At 46.2% G+C, this 20,497-nt stretch overlaps 1 protein-coding gene across 1 annotated transcript in view; it reads left to right on the top strand.

The window, feature by feature from the left end:
* The window catches only part of Tnks (tankyrase), a 332,402-nt gene that overhangs the window by 300,987 nt on the left and 10,918 nt on the right, over positions 1–20,497 (top strand). The window contains exon 26 of the mRNA XM_075676418.1: positions 8,752–8,908. Coding sequence (XP_075532533.1) covers positions 8,752–8,908 — 157 coding nt within the window. The remainder of the gene's footprint in view (positions 1–8,751; positions 8,909–20,497) is intronic.

Genomic DNA, 20,497 nt, shown 5'->3' with positions numbered 1-20,497 from the left:
CTGCGGCTTCCGGTGGGAGGTCTGCTCAGCTCGCGGGTCATAACTGCGGCGACTGAAGAACTGCTTCCACTGGGTGCCGCCGTCTCAGCGATCCACCTGTCCTCTTCAGCCTACAGCCCCTTCTCCCCTCTTCGTAGCTGGGCCGCTTTCTTCGGCTATGTGTCCCTTGTCCCATTGGCCACATAGCTGCGCGTGCACTTTTGTGCTTCTTCTTCTGCTTTCATATTGTATTCTTTTTATTCGTACACTCTTCTTTTCTATCTTCTTGTTTTCTTTTTATCTTCTGCTTTTTCTTCTTGTCTCTTCCTTGCTTTATTGTCTCATGATACACATGAGCGCATCTAACTGGATGAGTACAAACACTTGCTGTTGCAACGCTAGCGGATGAAAAGCATTAGCAATAGGGAGCAAACACTTCTTGTTGCCTCTTTCTTCACTGTCTCTCAGAAGCTTGAGATTATGCAACCTCCGACACTAGATCCGCAGGAACCCAGCGCTCATCAAGACACTAGCCAACTTGGCTCGCCCTTTGCATTTTTTGCCGGTTACCTCCAAAATACAGCACGTGGTTCGCGTGTGCGCTCAGCCACGTGAACAACCATGCACAGTTACAGCCAGATAAAGGAGGAGGCGCGCACTAGGCAGGGTAGGGCTTGATCACCCCCTCCCCATACCCCTTCCATTGAATCAGCTCTCGTGTTCACTCCAAGCTGCTACGTGCCCTGTGTCCTTCACAAGTTCTTTGCCAGCACGGCAGATGGCGCAGTGGTGTCTGCTGTATGCGCTGCTCCGGTGTGTGTGCTTCATCAGCATTTTTGCTGCTAAATCTTTTCATGAGGAAGAACGCATGGAAATAACTTTTGCCTTGGCTAGCATTTTTATAGTTTCCTTGCTAGTTTTACCAGCCATACAGGCTCCAAGTACATGCTTGAATTGGCCGAAAATGTTGTTAAATCGAAATTGTGTCATGAAATTGCTTTTTAAATCACAAAAACAAATACCTGGTTTTCAATGGAACTAAGATGGGGAATTAAGTTCGCAGATGTCATTAAGCTGAGATTCGTTATGTCGTGGGTTTACTGTATACGCATCATGATGAATGTATCTCACTACAAATCTGATAATTCTCTAAAGAGGGGACACACCAATGTAAATGATGTTTTTTGCAAAGACTCATGACAACTACCCACAAATTTCATGTAATTCATTGTGAGAAGGAAGAGACAAAAGCCAGATTAATTATACTATTTGTATGTGCAACAACTTTGACTGTAACTTCAATGCTCGGTTTTAAGGTAACCAAAATGGCAAGCGGGCACTTGATTCTTGCGGTTATTAACAACAGACAATACGAGAAACTGAGTAACCTAGACCACTTTTCTGATGTCACAGTAACTCTACCAGGTCTATGAACTCTGTCCAGGGCATTATTTCTGAAGAAGACCTCCTGCACTTGTATGTCGCAGCTCTTTGAGGGCTGGAAAGATGAAAATGTTATAAATGTTCGAAGAATCAAGGTCAAACGTGATGGCTCAGAAAAAGCCACTAAACACGTAGTGCTTACCTTTTGTTCAAATGATCTGCCTGGGACAATTGAGACTAGATACTCAAATATAAGAGTGAGGTCATACATTCCAAATCTTTGAAGGTGCTTTACATAAGTGCCAAAATACGGACACAGTCTTCAGAGCTGCAAAGGACACATGACCTGTGCTAAGTCTGGTGAACAGGAACACTCTGCCGTCAGTTGTGATGCCTTACCTCACTGTGTAAACTAGGATGGAGTGCATGCTGGGTTTCCTTGATCATGCCCCATGTAGAAAAAGGAAAAAGATATTGTAGCAGTGAAGTTTAAAAAAAAAATACATATCATTTAGAGAAGCCTGGACATGCCTTTCACTATCCCAAGGAACTGATTGTGCCAAAAAGCATGCTGAAGGGCAAGCCTCTGGCAGCCGCCCGGCTGAGGCAGTCAGTTTCTCATGTGGCCCCCTAGCTAAAGCAGGCACTGCTGCCCTGCAATTTATGAAGGAGGGCCTATCGATCCCTGGGTTGATGGCCTCCAAGGCCCTGCTTCTTGAAGCAAGGTCCCCCACTGCCAACACACAGCTCACAAGGGCGGACATCCAGCTCGACAGGCGATAGACAGAACTGACTTGGCGCAGCCAGCACCTAAGGAGTAAGGCGATTATGTTGACAGCTCCAAAAAGACAAGCTTCACATCCCAGGGCCTGGAAAGGGCTCTGTTAGCAAAATCACAGTTCTTTTTTCTCTTGATACATGCAGCACAAATTCATTTTTAATATGGACGCAGTGATAATTCAAGGAAACGTCGCAGGTCTTCAAAACCTTGATGGTGATGTTCAGAAATTCTCCGCGAATTCAACAAAGGTGCTGTGTGTGCAAGAAACCCACTTGAAATCTAAAAATATGAACTGCCTCTGCCAGAACTTTCTTTTCTGTAAAGACTGGAATGATGCAATTGTGCCTACTGGTGACGTAACAATTATAGTTGATAAAAATACTGCCTGCCAGTGCTTAGAACTCCAAATGGCCCTTGAGGAAGTTCAAGTTCAAACTGTACTGTTAAATAATGTTGTTACAATATGCTCTCTTTACATACCCCCTAATTATCAGCTTTGTAGACAAGAATTAACGATTTTGTACAAACATATTGAGTTATTAGAGTAGGCCCTTCTGATCATTGATTCATCTAAGTGCTCCACGTAAAGGGTGCAATTTATTGTAAGGATTTAAAAATGTACATCGCTGCCGATCGCATCACACTGCTCAGCTGAATTTTCAGCCGACCCTAACCATTCGACGTAAATTGCCTAATGGCACTAGTAGGGCGAGCTATCCGATCGGCTGCCTAGGGCGCATAATTGATAAATTTTCCTACTTTATGGTGAACAAATGTTTGTTTTTAATATGTAGTTGGAATGTTAGCTAATTTGTTTCTATAAAAAGAAAGTAAGAGAAAGAGAATGCACAAGGATAATTTATCACGACACGTAAGCACTTCTGGCACAAAGCAAGTAAAGCAAGTGTCGTCTGCTTGTGTTGCAACATGCTCCATGTTGACGAGAGCTCTGCGGTCAGTGTAGATCTCTATCTTTATTTTTGCAAGCACCATGGTTTGCCCTTGTTACGTCGTGGGCTGCAAACGTAGTGACTAGCAATAGGTCAAGCTGCGACAGCGTCCCTCTGCAAGGCAGCAGACGAGCAGAGTGGCTGCATGCATCAGACTGTTGCTATTCGATCGGCGCCAGGATTTGCGCGTTTGCGGCCATCACTTTATGCCGGAGGATTACTACCACAATAGTGTTTCGCATGACCGGTATTCGGGTAAACGCAAGCACAAGCGGGCTGGGCCTGGCCGGGATGAGCAGAGCGCAAACGTGAATGGTCCTCACAGTGCAGCCAGCTGGTGCCAGGAGCTCAACCAGACACAGTAGCTGTAACGAGGTCTGTTCTACTTTGCTGCAGGTGTAAATTTTCCTCAGGAGCACAATCATAAACACATTGTTTTTGTAAATGTTTAAAACGTTTTACAGTTGGTTACAGCGATAGTGACTCTTTGTTTGGCTGATTAAGCTCTTCGCCACCAGGTGGCTGGACCATGCAGACCGATCTAAGGTGATTCAGAGACCTTAGACCAATCAGGCCGCTTACGTACGTCTACGCTAGAGCTCCTTCATCAGCTTGAGTTTATGCCTCCACCTATTCGTTAAAACACCCATATCGCCTGTGGTTACCCGAATACCGGACACGCTCGGCGCTACGACAGAACGCTCGCAACGCTTCACTGCTCACTGCTTGGATAGCTCTCGCTTGGGATCAACTGCCAAGCTGCTGATGGAGAGGTCGCAGAGGCTTTGCGTGCTTGCTTCTAGACAACCGGAAGTAGACGACATGACGTGCCCTCATGACGCAGAGCCAGGGAAGGCAGAGCTTAGCCCCGATCACTCAGCGAACGAGTCGAATAGAAAATGCATGGCTATGGAGGAGGGTAATTGGAATCGTCCGTAGCTCTCTTAATATGAGACACGTCACACAAATTGTGGTGTGAATGATTAACTGTAGCTGTACCCTGTGCGTCTACAAAATTTGTCCGAACCGTTTCAGGGGCCGTTTAATAAACTACCTGAACCCTATCGGCTTCTTGGAAATTTAAATGCACACAGCACGCTGTAAGGGGACTCTCATTGCAATATGAGAGGCCTAATAATTGAAAGTTTTCTTTGTTTAACTGGGGCATGCCTGCTAAATAAGAAAGAACCAGCATTTTACAGTGCTGCTCACAATCATACTCTTCCATAGATTTGAGCATAGCATCTCCGACACTCATGCCGTACCTCCAGTGGAACGTTGGACTCTCCAACTGCAGAAACTCTTAATTTCAAATGTGTAAAGTCACAAAGAAGAAGGACGTGAGGAAAGTTAGCAAAAGTATATGTTCGACATAAACTCTTATACATATGAGTGAAAAGTGTGAAATAGAGTAAATAGAATAAAAGTCCAGTAGTCAAACCCATTACTTTTGGTAAATACTAAGGGAAAGAGCTTCAAAGACCAGGCCGATTTTCTGGGTGCACATTTTCCACATACTACCTTCAGTTCATTGCAGTATTTGGAAGCGTTCTTTAGGTACAAACAATGAGCAGAATGAAAGTTTTTGGAACGGAACTGTGCACAAAATGAGGCACACAATCATTTGGTTAACTTAGTGGAGCTTCAGGCATCCCCGAACTGCTGTAAGAAATCTGCTCCAGGATTTGATGGTATCATTTATGAAATGATGACACTTGCACTCTGCAACCCATAAAACTGCCGTATTTTTTCAGCACAATACATTCTTCCGGCTATACCCCGTCTGCTTGGAAAAAGGCTCACGATTCTTAAAGAGGGCGAAGACCCGTACATAACCAGCAGCCCATAGCATTGACAAGCTGCCTTTGCTGCTGTTTGAGATGGTAAATTGGTGCACTTTCTGGAGAGCAACAAAATGCTCAACACATATGAATGCGGTTTCAGGGAAGGCAGATCAACAACCGACCATCTACTCCATTTTGAGGCAAATATTAGGGATGCCTTCATACTGAACAATACTTCTTATCTTTTGATAAAGCCTATGATACCACATGGCCCTGCGGATTTTACGAGATCTCTCCGCACTGGGTGTTTGTGGTAACATGTTGAACTTTAATAAAAGCTACTTGTCTAACTGCACATTCCAATGCAATGCAAGGCAATGCTTTATCTACACCATTCATCCAAGAGGCTGGTGTGCTGCACGGTGGCATACTTAGTTGCACACTCTTTGTTGTAAAAATTAATTTACTCTGTAAAGTTATTCCATGCACCATGTTCTATTCTGTACAGGTCGATGATGTGCAGATATGCTTCAAATCACGCAGTGTTGCTATCTGCAAACGAAAGGTACAGCTTGGATTAAACGAATTGTGTAAATGGGCAGATGACTATGAGTTTAAAGTAAACACCCATAAAAGTACTTGCATACTCTTTTCAAATGAGAGGCGTAATGCCAGTCCCAAGCATTGTGATCGATGGTGGTCAGCTCTCTCTGATCAGTGCACATAAATTTCTAGGAATCATTTTAGACTAAACTTACATTTATCCCCCATCTTAAATACCTGAGAGTGAAATGTCTGAAAATAATTAAACTTTCAAAGCTTCTGTCATGCACAACATGAGGTAGTCACCAGGAATGCCTCCTGCACTTGTACATGAGTATTTTCCGTTCACGCCTTCACTACGGTGCTAGTATAATCTATCCTTCTGCAGCACCAAGTGCATTAAAAATCCTAGAACCTGTTCACCACTCGGTAGGTTTCTGCCTCACAACCTGCACCTTCAGGACAAGTCCAATGCAGAGTCTCTGAGTGTTGAGCCAAATGAGGGGTCTCTTCATCTACAACATTCCAGTTTTACATATCTTGTGAGACTATGTGCCAACAATGAACACCCTTCTTACCCAACTATAAATGATATGGCCTCTGCCACACTATACCATAACCAGCCTGAGAGCTCTTGTCGCTGCATGAGGAATCTTGGCCAAAAAAAATGCGTGTCCTACTTTTTTAACATTGCCTGATGGCCCCAGCAAAGCCTTTGGAGCCATGGCACTGGCTGCTCAAGAATGTGACACATCATTTGTAGAAGTCGCCAAACACGCTCCAGAGGAACACATTAAAATGTACTTCCTCCAACCTCAGGCGAAGTATTCTTGCCCAGAATATTACACTGATGCATCAAGGTCACATACCAGCATGTCTTATACAGCACTCCCTACATCATTCTCTGAATACAATGTTCTACGTCCAGAAACGAGTATCTTCATGGCTGAGGACTATGCAGTGCTGTCGGCTGTGAAAAATGTAGAGAGAACAAGGATACAAAAAGCCATTATATTTACAGACTTCTTGAGTGTCTTAAGATCTTTAATACCCCTTCATAAACATAGAAATCCTGTACTAAATTACCTTTATTCTCTCCTATGCACAACAGACATAGTTAATCAGCGTGTCACAATATGCTGGGTGCCTGAGCATGGAGGCATTGAGGGCAATATGCTTGCAGATGAAACTGCCCCATCAAAAGCCACATAATCTAGCAACTTCTCTATAGCTATCCCTGCCATAGACATGAAGCCTTTCCTACAGCAAAACCTTAGGAGCTACTGTATTGGTAGTGCTTATGGGCCACTGAAACATCTAATAAGCTGCATGCTATTAAAGGGGTATTCACATGGGGAGAAATCCTGGCTGTCTGCAAGGGGTGTGCACTTTATGTGACAACGACGTCATGGTTTTGCGAGATGGCATGCCACTGCTGTGAATCTCTGGGTAGAGGTGACTTTCTGTTCAAGCGGAACGAACGATCCCCGCATGACGGGGGAGGCAGCAGAATTGCATGCTGGTGTCTGGGAATCTTGACCAAGTTGCTGCTTCAAAAGGTGGCAACCATATCACAAATGCCTCATTGTGGTTGGCAGCCCTGTCACATTTGCGAAGGTGCATTACACATGCCAAATTAGTGACTATGCCACTTCTTTTTCTTCTTTTTTTTCCCCTTCTGCTCTGCTGGTAGAGCACTTCTCGTGCCTTTGGGACAATACACTTAAAGTGTACAAAGTGAATTTAAAGAAATAAAGAGTGGTGTGGAGAGTATATAAGCCGCCAGAGTAGTCTGCTAACACTGATCTCCCTCCCCTGTGGAGCAGGGGACATTTACGGGGAATTTTACGCAGCGGCTGACGTCACTTGACTGCACCCATATCCTATGCAATAACATCCCTCATGCGAATGCCCCTTTAACCACAGTTAGGAAATCAGCCTCCCACAACAAAAATCAACAAACTGAGGGTATGATATACCAACTAAGAATCGGGCACGCATATAGCACACACTCATGTGTGTTGTCAGGTGATGACTCACTTATCCATGGCAAGTGTGGCAGGAGGTTGGCTGTCCTCCACAGGTTGCTGGAATTAAACAAGAGGCAGAAAAAAACATCAAAACACGCTACTGATTCATTTGGCAGTATTTGGCCTGACTCAGACATGTCTCTGAATCAAATGTGCAAAGGTTAAAAGTAGAAAACGAACGTAAAAATGACACTACAGCATCCTAACACAGTAAAAATTGAATGCGCAACTGACTCTTTAGCAAGAAAAACATAGCATGCCTCCAATTCTGGCAATAAGAAGACAAAACCAACTAACTGTACCATCACGGAATAGAAATTTATTTACTTAATGTACATCATCATTACTCAAATACTAGCACTTTCTCTCTGTCTATGAAGAACAATCACATGTCCTTTGTACAGTCCATAGTGTGCTTGATATTCTGCATTTATCAAATGACTGCAACAATTGCAAGCAGAATGGTGGCCCACGCCTAGATTTACTACTTTGTTCATTTGTCCTGTGTTGCATGCAGTTTTCCAGAATGCCAAGAACACGTAATGCAACTTCTTGTCATTAGCTTAACATGTTAAATAACTTTTGAATGCGCCTTCATAATGAGAGCGAAGACAGTGCGTCGTCGTCTTGCTATGCAAGAGCTCGTTCTGTCACCATGCATGGTCGCCGTCATGTGGTAGCAATAGCAATAAACTTTGGCTAGGATTGCTGTGATGGTAGGTTGTTGCAAACATTTTAGTTTCATATTGGATTACACCACCCAACCAATTTTCGGGTGAATTTACTGGGGGAAAAAAGGTGCTCAATAGAATCGGGTAATAACCTATTCTGAGCTACCATTTTTGCTTTAAAATCTTCCTGGCGCAGGCTGAAAATAGTTGCTTTCGATGGTAGATGATGTGTGTTCGATGCATTCACTGTACCCTAAGCAGCACCTAGACACACGCTGCCTCACCACTGTGGTCACCAACGGGGTCTGGCATGTGCATCATGACCACCAAAGTTTGAATTTTTCAGTGAAGGTTAATTTCAGAATTGAAGTAACTAAAGTTTGGTCCCATATAAAGGTGTGGGCTCCAGCCAGTACCTTTGGTCGTAATCAAGTTAACCGAAAAATCTAATTAATGGAAGCCCACTGAGTTGGTTTGCTTAGCATTTTGAAAAATGCTTTGTCAGTGCCCTGGAAGTTCTTGAATATTCTTGCTGTCTTCCACAGAAACAGTTCTAAACTCGGATCACATAATTACCAAACTGTGTGTCTTGATCTGAACAGCTGCTAAGGCGAGTTCCTTCTTTTGCAGGCAAATGCTGTTGTGTCGTGTGACACTGGGAAAGTCATTCCTGCAATTCAGTGCCATGAAGATGGCACATGCTCCACCCGGTCACCATTCAGTCATTGGGCGGCCCAGCGTAGGTGGACTCTCCTACCCCGAGTATGTTGTCTATCGGGGCGAGCAGGTCAGTTTATCCTTGGGTCTGTCCATGTCAGTTCAATTGCTCAATCATGCGCAGAGGTGCAACAAGCAGGCACAGAAATACTTAGCTGTTCCACAATCACATTAGTGTCTTGTGCAGCTGTGCAAAATAACTACCATATATATGTTTCCTTGCGTAAGGGCCTCACCTTTTAAGTGTATTGGCCCATGATTGGGACAAAACATGTCTTCAGTTATCGTTCAGGTGCGATCCTTTTCTTTTATATATGTAGCACCAGTGCATACACCAAGAACTACAGTGCCATTCAGCAGCCTTTATTCCTTCTTGCTTGTGGACATTGCGTTATTGCAACAGAGTCATAGCTTGAACATAGCTGGCATTATTGTGGTCATGTTCCACTAGTGGCAACAGTTTGCTTGCACTCAGCCAGACACATGACCGTTGCCTGTGGGATCGCAGTGCTCACAACCACTCTAAACATCTACTGCCGGAAAACTCGGTAACCGCATCAGCAGTCTGAAAAGCTGACTCCTGACTTGGCCCAAGTGGCGTAAGCTTGCATTTGGTGCATTGCAACATCACAAACATGGGGGTGACCTACCTGTGCTTAGCCGTGCCCAGGGAAAAGGGGATCCTGGGGGCTGTGCCGATGCCGAGTGCTAGGACCCTTAAAGAGGCAAAGGCAGATAGTAAGTCAACGTGGACTGTTAATACCATTCCAGAAACCTTGTAGCGCTTGTTTCGTGCCAAGAAAAAACAGTTAAGAGAAAATCGGATCTGAAGGGTCTGCGTACCTTTAGGAAAATTCAAATTGCCCGCCCCAAACAGGGAGTGATAATGTTGCATATGCCATCACCACCCTTTACTACTGTCGGTGAGTGAAACGGCACCCAACAGACAGCGCTACGGTTTTCTGCACAAAATGCAAATGCGTGGCCATTGAGAAACTGAGCCAGGACAGAACATTGGATTTGCTGCTGCAGCTGCTGTTGGCCAAGTGCTGAGGACTGTTCGTGCATCCCACGACATCACATGGACGTGCATTCTCTGCTAATTGCAGTTTGTGTGAGTTTCGCGCACCAGCAAAACCATCGCAGCACCGCAATAACGAAACTACTGAAAAGCGAAAGCACAGGCAGCGCAGGCAGCGCAGGGTAGAGCGAAAACAAAACCTTTCGACTGCAAGCACTGTTCTCAGGGGTAATGTCAAGGAGTTATTTTTTCTAAAAATCGAATAGCACTGCACAAGTAGCATTTTCTTCCATCTTGTAATGCAATGGAATAATGTTTTTATTACGAGTGGGTTGAGTACTAGTGACAGAATTATGAGGAGTGCCTACGTCATCGGGCTACTACCTGAATGTTGCAAGTGAGTCTCAAATCGTGTCCTGCGTTTATCTCAATTTCTTGATTACTAAAGCTTTGTTCGTGATAATATTGATACCTTAGGCATTCTCAAGCGTTACTTTCGCTCTAATTTGCCTTTAGTGTCCCTTTAAGACCCTTCAGCGAAGACTATAACCAGAGTCCTTCCATTTTTTTTCTGGTCACGAAACTGCCGCCTCAGTTTCATATAGAGCCAGCGCCCGCCGCTAGAGGCGCAACCGTGCATGAGAGGGCATGCGAACGCCGCTACCGCTGTGGTTGTGTGTGGGGCCCAGCCTCGATATTCTAGCTTTCTCAACTTCCTCAACTGTCGCTTTAGTTTCACGTAACTATTTTTAACATTGAATATGCTTAAATTACTGCCTGAGCGCGTCTTCTGCCATGATATGAGCGCCCGGGACGAAAAGAAGCCGCACATAACATGGAGCTTTCGGCGGTCTCAGACAAAAAAAAAAAAAATAAATAAATAAATAAAATCTGGGATTTTAAGAGCCAGAACCGCGATACGATTATGAGGCACGATGTAGTGGGGGATTCAGGATTAATTTGGCTACCTGGGGTCCTTTAAAATGCACCTAAATTTAAATAAACGTAAACAAATGTCTGAATGAGATTTAGGTAGGAATAATGCAAGACATGCTTCGCTACTGAATGTCTTTAAAATGCACCTAAATTTAAATAAACTGGTGTTTTGCATTTCGCCGGGGGCGAAATGCGTCCGCTGTACACGGCCATGTGGTCTCGGTCCAGATTTCTACATCATCGCCTTTCGCCTCAACACTTCAAAGGTGTCCGCTTTTTAATATTTGCCTGAGATTAAACACCGCGCATTCGCAATAAAGTGCCAGTGGTCCCACTTATCACCAGATGAAAACATATGGGCTGTCACCCCCGGTTACCAGTGAGTAAGCGCCAATTCTCCGTTGCGCATAGCGCCAGATTGTTCGCGGAGCACAGCTGTTAACTTTCTTTTAAACTGTGGCAGAGAAGGACTCTGACTGTGGGCAGTATCTTATAAGGAGATCAAAAGAATCAAATTGTTATTGCAAAGGGCTGCCACCGTGGAATACTTAATGACAAAGAAAAGGAAATTGAGCTGTTCCGTGCGCATAAGATTTCTCTGCAAAGCGATGCCATTTCTGAATGAGATTTAGGTAGGATTAATGCAAGACAAACTTCGCTACTAAATGTCTTCGGTGCGGCTTTTAGCAACGGATTAAGGCGAACGTGAAGTGTTAGGACCTGCGCAGTTGAAACTAACTGTATTGTAATTAGGCAGTTGCCTTAGCAAGCAGTCGTTTAGAAGCGTCAGTAAGCCCAGCACTTATTCACGCTGCTTGTGGTTTCGACGCAGAAACGAAGAGACTAGGTATTTTGGTTCTTAATGCGCAACTATTTACAATATGTTAAAAACTTTATAATTCGATTAAGAAAAGAAATAGAATGTGTTGGTGCAAAAACAACATGCAAGCACGATCATTTATTTATCATGTAAAATAAGCGGAGCGAAATACAGACAGCACAGAGGCGTCCGGTCACGAATGTTCCACCATTCACAATGCAAGAAGTTTGTTAAAAGCATGAGACTGATATAATAAGCATAAAGAAAAAACATCAAACGCGAGAGATATGCATTGGGGGGCATGAAACAAACACCAGCAAACGAATGGCACTAAATACAGAATGCATAATCGATTGCTTCTATAAACCAGAAAGTGTAAAGCATAAGCATTTCATAACACATGGCAAAACAACTCTCAAACAAACACACGTAGCCACATCACAAATACAGCACTTTTTTTTTTTAAATGGCTTGTTAGAGATACCACCATTCTACTTCTCAGCTGTTACTTGCAACACGTGTTCGGCATCGTTGTCCCATCCCGCCACTTCAACTAAACAGCCCAACACTTGAAAAATAGCGCAGCACATGCACAGAACGCACCCAATCACTCAGTCCGCCTCGCACTGCGCATGCGTTTCGGTACGCGAACGATGCCCTCTGTGGCACAATGGCGCCGCGTCGCGGCACCTTTGGGCAGCATATGAACCTCTCCCGTAGCGTGACGGCGGAGTTTCGTGACCAGAAAAACATGGAAGGACTCTGCTATAACTCTTTCCATACCGCATCCATGGGCCTGACATGCTGCCGAGGCAGCGCTACGGAAACACCGGTCAACAGAGCTCTTCATGCCGCGCTCATAGGTTTCGGATAGTGCAAAATGCGATGCCTCGCTGGTGAACGCATGGCACTGCGATATATCTGCTCATCTTAGCTGCGCCGCAGTGAGAATTTTGGATAATTTCATGCATGGGGGGCTTTGTAGCATGCCTTCTGTCACCAAGGAAGCAAAGTGCTGTGCCGAATGCAGGCACTGCGCACGAGGAGTCGCAGATGCATTTCAGTGTACTGCTGCTTTTATGCATGTGCTGCTCAAGTCGTGCGATGCCAAGCTGCAACGGCAGACTGCTGCAATATGCATTTGTTCACTTAAGCATGTGCACCAACTTGGAACCATGGCCCAACAACAATGAATTAGTTAACTAATGAAACTAATATAAGAAGCTGCTGGCATTAGCACTGTGACTTGACCAGCTCAACAGGCTCTGGTACGTGTTGACGCTGAGACTGCTGGCCACTTGCTTGCTTATGCCACAAAAGCACATTTCCAGTCATGGCACTTGATGCAGTGATTGAGTGTCTGTAGCCTTAGTGCTTACACATAGTATGTTTTTTTTTTTTTTCGGAAAAATAACGATGCCACAGCTACGGTTTCGTTTGTTGTCATTCATTTGTTTACAGTAACATATTGATACATGCATATTGTGTGTTTCTTGTGAACGATGCACGTGGGCGCCCCAACAAAGAAGACGAACGCTCTCTCGCTCTCGAGCAGTTGGCTGAACTGGCCAGCGCTGCAGTATCCTTTGTAAATGTACTTTGTAAATAGTCTCCAGTTCGTAGTCCTTCGTTCGCATAACATTTTAATGGAGGGTAGTGTTCCCCGTCCTCGCCACGAAGATCCGCAGCGGCCATACCGTCCTGCTTTCCGCCATGGCTCCCGGTGACACCTCGTGTGCTTCTACTTCTGCGACCCTGACAACAGTTATGGTTACCAATCCCCGCGATCCTGGCATATTCTCCGGCCAAGATGACATTGACGTTGAGGACTGGCTCAGCCTGTATGAGCGTGTTAACCGAAGCAACCGCTGGGACCCTATCATTATGCTAGTGAATGTCCTATTCTGCTTGGGCGGAACTCCTCGTGTCTGGTTCCGGACACACTAGGACGAGCTCTCTAGCTGGGATGCTTTCGAGGAGAAGCTCAGCGACCTCTTTGGAAATCTCACCAGTCGGCAGCTGGCTACTAGAAAAGAGCTTGCTACCCGAGTTCAGTCTTCTACTGAATCGTATGTCTCGTACATACAAGACGTCCTCACTGTTTGCCGGAAACTCGACGAGAAAATTGCGAAGGTTGACAAAGTGGGCCACGTACTCAAAGGGATTGCGGACAACGTGTTCAGCTTGGTCTTCAACAATGTTTCCACCATCGACATCATTGTCAAGGAATGCCACCACTTTGAGCTCGCCAAAAGCCGCTGCGTCATTCCACAGTTCTCCTGGCTCCCTAACACGGCTGCGACGTCATCTTGCATCGACCTTACCACTTCACCACCCTTAAATGAGCATGTCGCACGTATTGTTCGCCGCGAGCTCGAGGCTACAAGTCCTGCACCGTTTCATCCACGCCACTTGACCCCACCATTGACCAACCAGCCCCAGCGATCTCTCTCATTCAGGCAATTGTGCGGCAAGAATTTACAAAACTAGGTTTTCCTGCTGCCTGCTCCGTCTCCCGATCTGGCGCCCGATCGGTGCGAACAGCTACGCCTCACAGCGATCTGTATTCCCCTCCCAGATACCGCAACCCTACCGAATGGAGAACTCCGGACGACAAGCCAATTTGTTTCCGTTGCCTCCGCATTGGCCACGTCGCTCGCCAGTGTCGCACCTCCTGTTTGTCGCCGTATTCGAGCTCCTTTTCCTCGTCTGCTCACCCATATGCTGACCTGCGCCTCTACTTGCCTCCCTGTATGCCTCCTACCTCTGACGTATCCGACGATGACAGTTGTCCTGCTCGCTCGCCGTCACCTCAGCGCCATCAGTCCCCGTCGCCCCAGCCATGCCCCTATTCGTCGCCGACCAGTTATGGACCTTCTCGGATGGAAAACTAGACCATGCAGCTCCTGGAGGTAGTGCTGCATTATCTTCGTCGTGTCAAAATCCTACACTGATGCTCCCAACGAACCAGAACTTACTTGATGTTCACGTCGACAGTGTCCCTTTGATGGCATTAATAGATACTGGAGCCCAGGTGTCCATAATGGGTTGTAACCTCAGGCGTCGACTGAGGAAGGTTCTCACGCCTGCTACTACATGAGCCATACGCATGGCCGATGGCAGCACTGTTGACGTCACTGGAATATGTACTTCCTGTATAAGTGTCGCCAACCGCCGCATTCCTGTTCTTTTCACAGTGCTAACCAATTGTCCCCCTGACCTAATCCTTGGACTCGACTTTCTTATGGCGCATTCAGCTTTGATCGACTGTTCTGCCGGTACTCTTTGCCTTGAACTTCCTCTACTTGTGCATATTCATGCCGAACTGCCGAACAACTTTAGTTTGATTGCCTTCGTTCGCCTGCCGCCTAATGCCTTGACTTTCGTCGATTTGCTATCATCTTTTCCTGTGCATGATGGGGATTACGTCACCACACCTGTTCCTGATGTCCTTTTGATGCGCAATATCACTGTGCCCCACTCCGTCATCACCGTCACCGATAACCGGACATGCCTCCCCGTTGTCAAGGAAGTTCTACTTAAAGACATATCGGTTGCAACGCTCCGTGCTATTGGAGATGACCACGTCACAATTTTTTCTGTAGACGTCTGCTTTGATTCTTCACCATGTCCACAGGATGCTATTTGCCCTGAAGCAACATTTTGGCCCATGATTGCTGCAGACCTATTGCCTGAACAAGCAGCAGCTCTGTGTCGCGTTTTGGTTTCCTACCACGACATCTTCGACCTCAGCAACAGCCAACTGGGCCAGCCTTCAATTGTTAAGCATCACCTAAATACTGGTGATGCCAGTCCTATTCATCGCCGGCCATATCGAGTTTCTGCTTCAGAGTGTAAGGTTATTCAAGATGAAGTGAACAAGATGCTTGACAAAGGCATTGTTGAACCTTCATTGAGCCCTTGGGCGTCACCCATGGTGCTTGTTAAAAAGAAAGATGGTGCATGGCATTTCTGTGTAGAGTATCGTCATCTAAACCACATTACCAAGAAAGATGTCTGCCCCTTGCATCGCATTGACGATGCCCTCGATTGTCTCCACGGTGCCAACTACATTTCATCAATAGACCTTCGGTCTGGCTATTGGCAAATTTCTGTGGATGAAAAGGACCAAGAGAAGACCGTGTTAGTCGCCCCTAATGGTCTATACCAATTCAAAGTTATGCCATTCGGTCTATGCAACACCCCAGCAACGTTCCAAAGTATGATGGACTTTGCTTCAAGGGTTCAAATAATCAACATGCCTCTGCTACCTAGACGACATTCTTGTATTTTTGCCTACATTTGAGACACACCTTGAGCGCTTATCAGCTGTTCTTCAAGTCTTCCGCAAGGCTGAGCTCCAACTAAATTCATCGAAGTGTCACTTCGGTCGTCGGCAGATTACAGTGCTGGGCCACCTCGTCAACGCTTCCGGTATTCAACCAGACCCGAAGAAAATTCATGCTGTCACATCTTTTCCTGTAACTCAGTCTGTCAAAGACGTCCGAAGTTTTGTAGGACTCTGCTCCTACTTCCGATGCTTCGGTAAAGACTTCACAGCGATTGCCCAACCACTTACTGATCTCCTGAAGAAGGACATTCCGTTTACGTGGGGCCCCGCTCAAGTTGCCGCATTTGCCCACCTCACCAACATTCTCACCACGCCACTTATACTGGCCCACTTTGACCCGTCCTCTCCTACAGAGGTGCGTACCGATGCCAGTGGTCACGGTATTGGTACGGGCCTCTGTAGTATCAGTCTTAGCCCAGTGCCAACAGGGTCAAGATCGTGTTATCGCATACGCTAGCCGCCTCCTCTCAGCTGTGGAGTGCAACTATTCGATTACAGATCGTGATTGCTCGGCTCTTGTCTGGGCGGTTTCCAAATTCTGCCCGTACTTGTATGGCACGCACTTCTCTGTAATCACGGACCACCACGTGCTGTGCTGGCTTTCCTCACTTAAGGATCCTACCGGCCGGCTTGATCGCTGGGCTCTGCTACTGCAAGAATATTCATATGTAATAGTGTACAAGTCAGGCCGATTACATCAAGACGCAGACTGTTTATCATGCTATCCAGTGGACGAACCACCCGCCGACCTTGACCCTCATACCGACGCTTGCATTTTCTCCATTTCTCAGCTGCTACACGTTGCCAACGAGAAGGGCCATGGTGCCACCTCGCGCCATCATTGATGGCTTGGAAACTTCGCCTTCTGATTCGTCCCTTCACCTGTTTGTGCTCCGGGATGGTGTATTATACCGCCGCAATGTCTGCACCTCCAGTCAGCTGTTCTCCAAGAACATCATGATTTACCAATGGCAGGTCACCTTGACGTCTCCTGCACCTACGACCGGATTCGCCGGCGCTTCTTTTAGCCAGGCCTTGCCCGCTCCGTCTGTAAATGCTGTATTTACTCGATTCTAACGTGCACCCATTTTCCGTGACCAAAAAAGAAAAAAAATTAAAATCTCGATTTTAACGCTTTCCATGACCAAAAAAGAAGAGTAGAATAACTGCGCACCTCGTGCTTTCATATAGAAATACTATTTTCTCTCATTTGGAAAAAACATATTTATTCCCAATACACTAAAGTTGCGATGAAAATAAAAACACAAATGGAAGCGGCATACCTTGCCGCCAAGATTTTCACTGCGCCGGTACGAGTCGCGTGGGGCAAGAGATATCACTCGTCGTCTCTGTCAGGCAACTCCTTATCGCTATCAACAGACCGAAGCATTTCATCCTCAGTGCCGTCCATGGTATTCGAAATCCTGCACTTTTTAAAGGCCTTGTTGGCCATGGCAGACAGGATCGTGCACCATGCATCTTTCACCCATCCAGCAAAGTCCTGCAGCGAGGCGCGCTTCATTTTATTGGCGGGCATGAATTCGTGGCAGCCAATGATAAGCCAGTCGTTGTAGAGCACCGGAATTCTGTGTTTCACTGGCTTGTTCAAACAAACACCGAGCAGCTGGAGCTGCTATGTCAATGCCGCCAGGTATCACAAGTTCGGTGTTGAATGCAGCCAGCTTGTCCTTGATGCGCTGGTCAAGGTGGCACCTGAACGCGTCCAGCACAAGCATCCCACGAAAACCCAAACTGCCGCCAGGTCTCTTCTGCCAAACGTTGTCGATCCGGTGAGCGACCAAGTCTGTGGTCATCCAACCTTTTTCATTTAAGTGCACACTCATGCCACTCGGAAACATGATTCCTTTTGGGAGCGTCTTCCAACTAAAGATAAAATACGGGGGCAGCTTGCGCCCATCCGCAGTGCAACAAAGCATTGTGGTGACTCTAGTTTTTTCGTGGCCAAAAGACAAAACGCGCACTTGCTTTGCCCCCTTCTTTTCAACAGTTGTGGTAGCAGGCATGTCAAAGTAGAGCGGCGTCTGATCGGCATTTCCAATCTGTCCGAAGTGGTAGCTGTTTCTGTGGCGCAACTTCAAAACGTGCCACTGAAAACTGTACAATTTCTCTTCATATTCTTCGGGCAATTTTTCGCATATCCCTGTCCACTTTCGAAGAGAAAAGCCTTTTCTTTTCATAAAATTTTATAGCCAGCACTGGCTCGCTTTGAAGTCACTCCGCATTAGCCCTTTCTGTAGGGCTAACGTTATCGCCCGTACTTTGAGCAGATCGGTCATCACAGGCCACTGTGCTGCTCACCCTCTTGCACATATTCCGCGAGCAACTCTTCTATTTCGGCGAAGCGGCCCTGCTTCGGTCCACTGAAACTTTTCCTTGTTGCTTTGCTGGCAAAAATATTTTCCTTCTGTTTGCACCAGTCCCGCACGCAAGTTTCGGGAACTCTGAATGCCCGTGTTGCGGCCCAGTTTCCGTCCGTCTCCACGCACCTGATAACTTTCCTTTTAAATGCGGCGTCATGGTGGACTCGGCGTGTCTTCGCAGTCGGCGCTTTCATGCTGATTGAATAAACGCAGAAAATGGGAAGACAGTCGATAGACTAGGTTATACGAGCGCCTGGTTACACATACAACATGGAGGAAGCTACGGCAGCTAGGCTAGAAGCGTGTACGAGGTGGCCATTTTTCGAATGCTGATGGCAATATGGTAACGCGGATCTAAAGTTGTACTCTATTCTACCGTGCATGCAATTTTTGGACCCATTTTATCAGAAAAAAGGTGCGCATTAGATTAGAGTAAATACGGTATACTACTCAATTTTGCCGCTCTCCACCAAGTCGTCGCACAGTGTGTTGAAAATTCCAGTGTGTCAGGCCTATGACCCTCATAACAATTCACTACGCATCGATAACAGCGGTGACGATGCTTGGGGACCATGCACTGCCGTGGTCTGGCGTATACTCGCTTAGTTTGCTGCGATCTTGCCAGGTCCACCTGCCTTCAGCATGGTTTGTCGGACAAAAAGCACCTGCATTCCATGACCTTTGCTGTATTCGGTAGTGCACAATGCCCTATGTATGTGTTGAACACTTTTCGAGTCCAAAGACTACACACAGAACTCAAGACAAAGCACAAAACAAGTGAGACCCGTGTTACTCTACAGGACAGCATACTTTCCGTACTACCCACGCAACTTCGTTGACCACTGCCTGGTCGCGCAACGGTGCATTCAAAACTCCAACCCATCAGCTCCATTGGGCATCGTTAGCCCCCTAACAGTGCCCTAGATTTCAAGTTGGCCCACCCCCAAAATTAAGTGGGCCCACCCCCAAATTTTAGGTTGGCTGTCAACCAAATTTAAGGTGGCCCATGTCCAAATTTAAATTGGCCCACCTCGTAATTTCATCATGGCCCACCCCGTTATTTCAAGATGGCGCACCCCCAAATTTCAAATTAGGCCACATCCAAATTTCAAGTTCGCCCACCCCCTACTATAAGCTTCCCCATGCATTTTCTATGGAGCCCTATGTATCCCTGTGGGTATTCTCTCTGATCAAGTTGATTATTTTTTAAAATCTAAATTGTTCCTTATCACTTATAAAGCTACCAATAATCTACATTTACACTGTTATACCGAATAAATGTCTTCTCAAATCACGCATTTTTGTGCAGATACAAGGCATTACACCTTTCGTGCTAAGCACAAACACAGGCGCCACAGGGATCACCATCGCTGCCATTTTGCTCTTAACACCAATCTCACCAGTGCACACAGCACACACAGGCTCTGCTCACGGCACACTACACCTTTAAATTATGCCGAAGCACCTTGTGCCGCTTCGCTTCGTAGCAGACGACTGGTTCGGTTTCTGCATGATTGACGTGTGCGTGATGTCATCATAATATGTGTGTGTGTGCCCCGAGGCGATGACATCAACCAGGCGGCAACCAGTCGCTGCTCGCAAAGCAAACTCTTTGAAAACCAAGGTGTTACAGAATATGGCTCCTGGTTAAATGCTATGCTACACCATAGCCTTCACAGTGCAAGGCATTGAAGAAGGAGCAGGAGCGCACTGTAAACAGGACGCGTGATTGCCAGTAGCTCCGTATCTGCTCCACGCATTGAATTACTTCTTGTGGCAAAGTATTTCTGAAATAGTCTATTTTAAATTTCTCAGCTTCAATAAAAAGTATAGTAAAAGTAAAATAGAGCCCCACCAGACTGGCACTCATTGGTGTCTCAGGTAGCAGTAATTTGCACCGAGTCGGCATGTCAGAACTTCCTCCCAAAATGCCCTCCTCGAAGAAGCTGATCAAGAAGTGCCAACGTAAGTGGGTGGGCTTGCCAAAGCCCCAAGAACCACAATGCCCATTGTCTAACCGTGGGCCACTCGGGCGCCCCACTAGGGTCAGTGCGCATCGGTGCCTCGCGTTGCAGCGATTCGTACAACACTTCGCCTTGCGTAGATGTCAGCTACAGTTGTGTCTTCTGCCAAATTTTTTAGTGACTTTC

This window comes from Dermacentor variabilis, unplaced genomic scaffold, assembly GCF_050947875.1.
Source record: "Dermacentor variabilis isolate Ectoservices unplaced genomic scaffold, ASM5094787v1 scaffold_12, whole genome shotgun sequence".
Taxonomy (NCBI): Eukaryota; Metazoa; Arthropoda; class Arachnida; order Ixodida; family Ixodidae; genus Dermacentor; species Dermacentor variabilis.
Note: the sequence above shows the minus strand (reverse complement) of the source record. Positions and strands in the feature narration are given on the sequence as shown.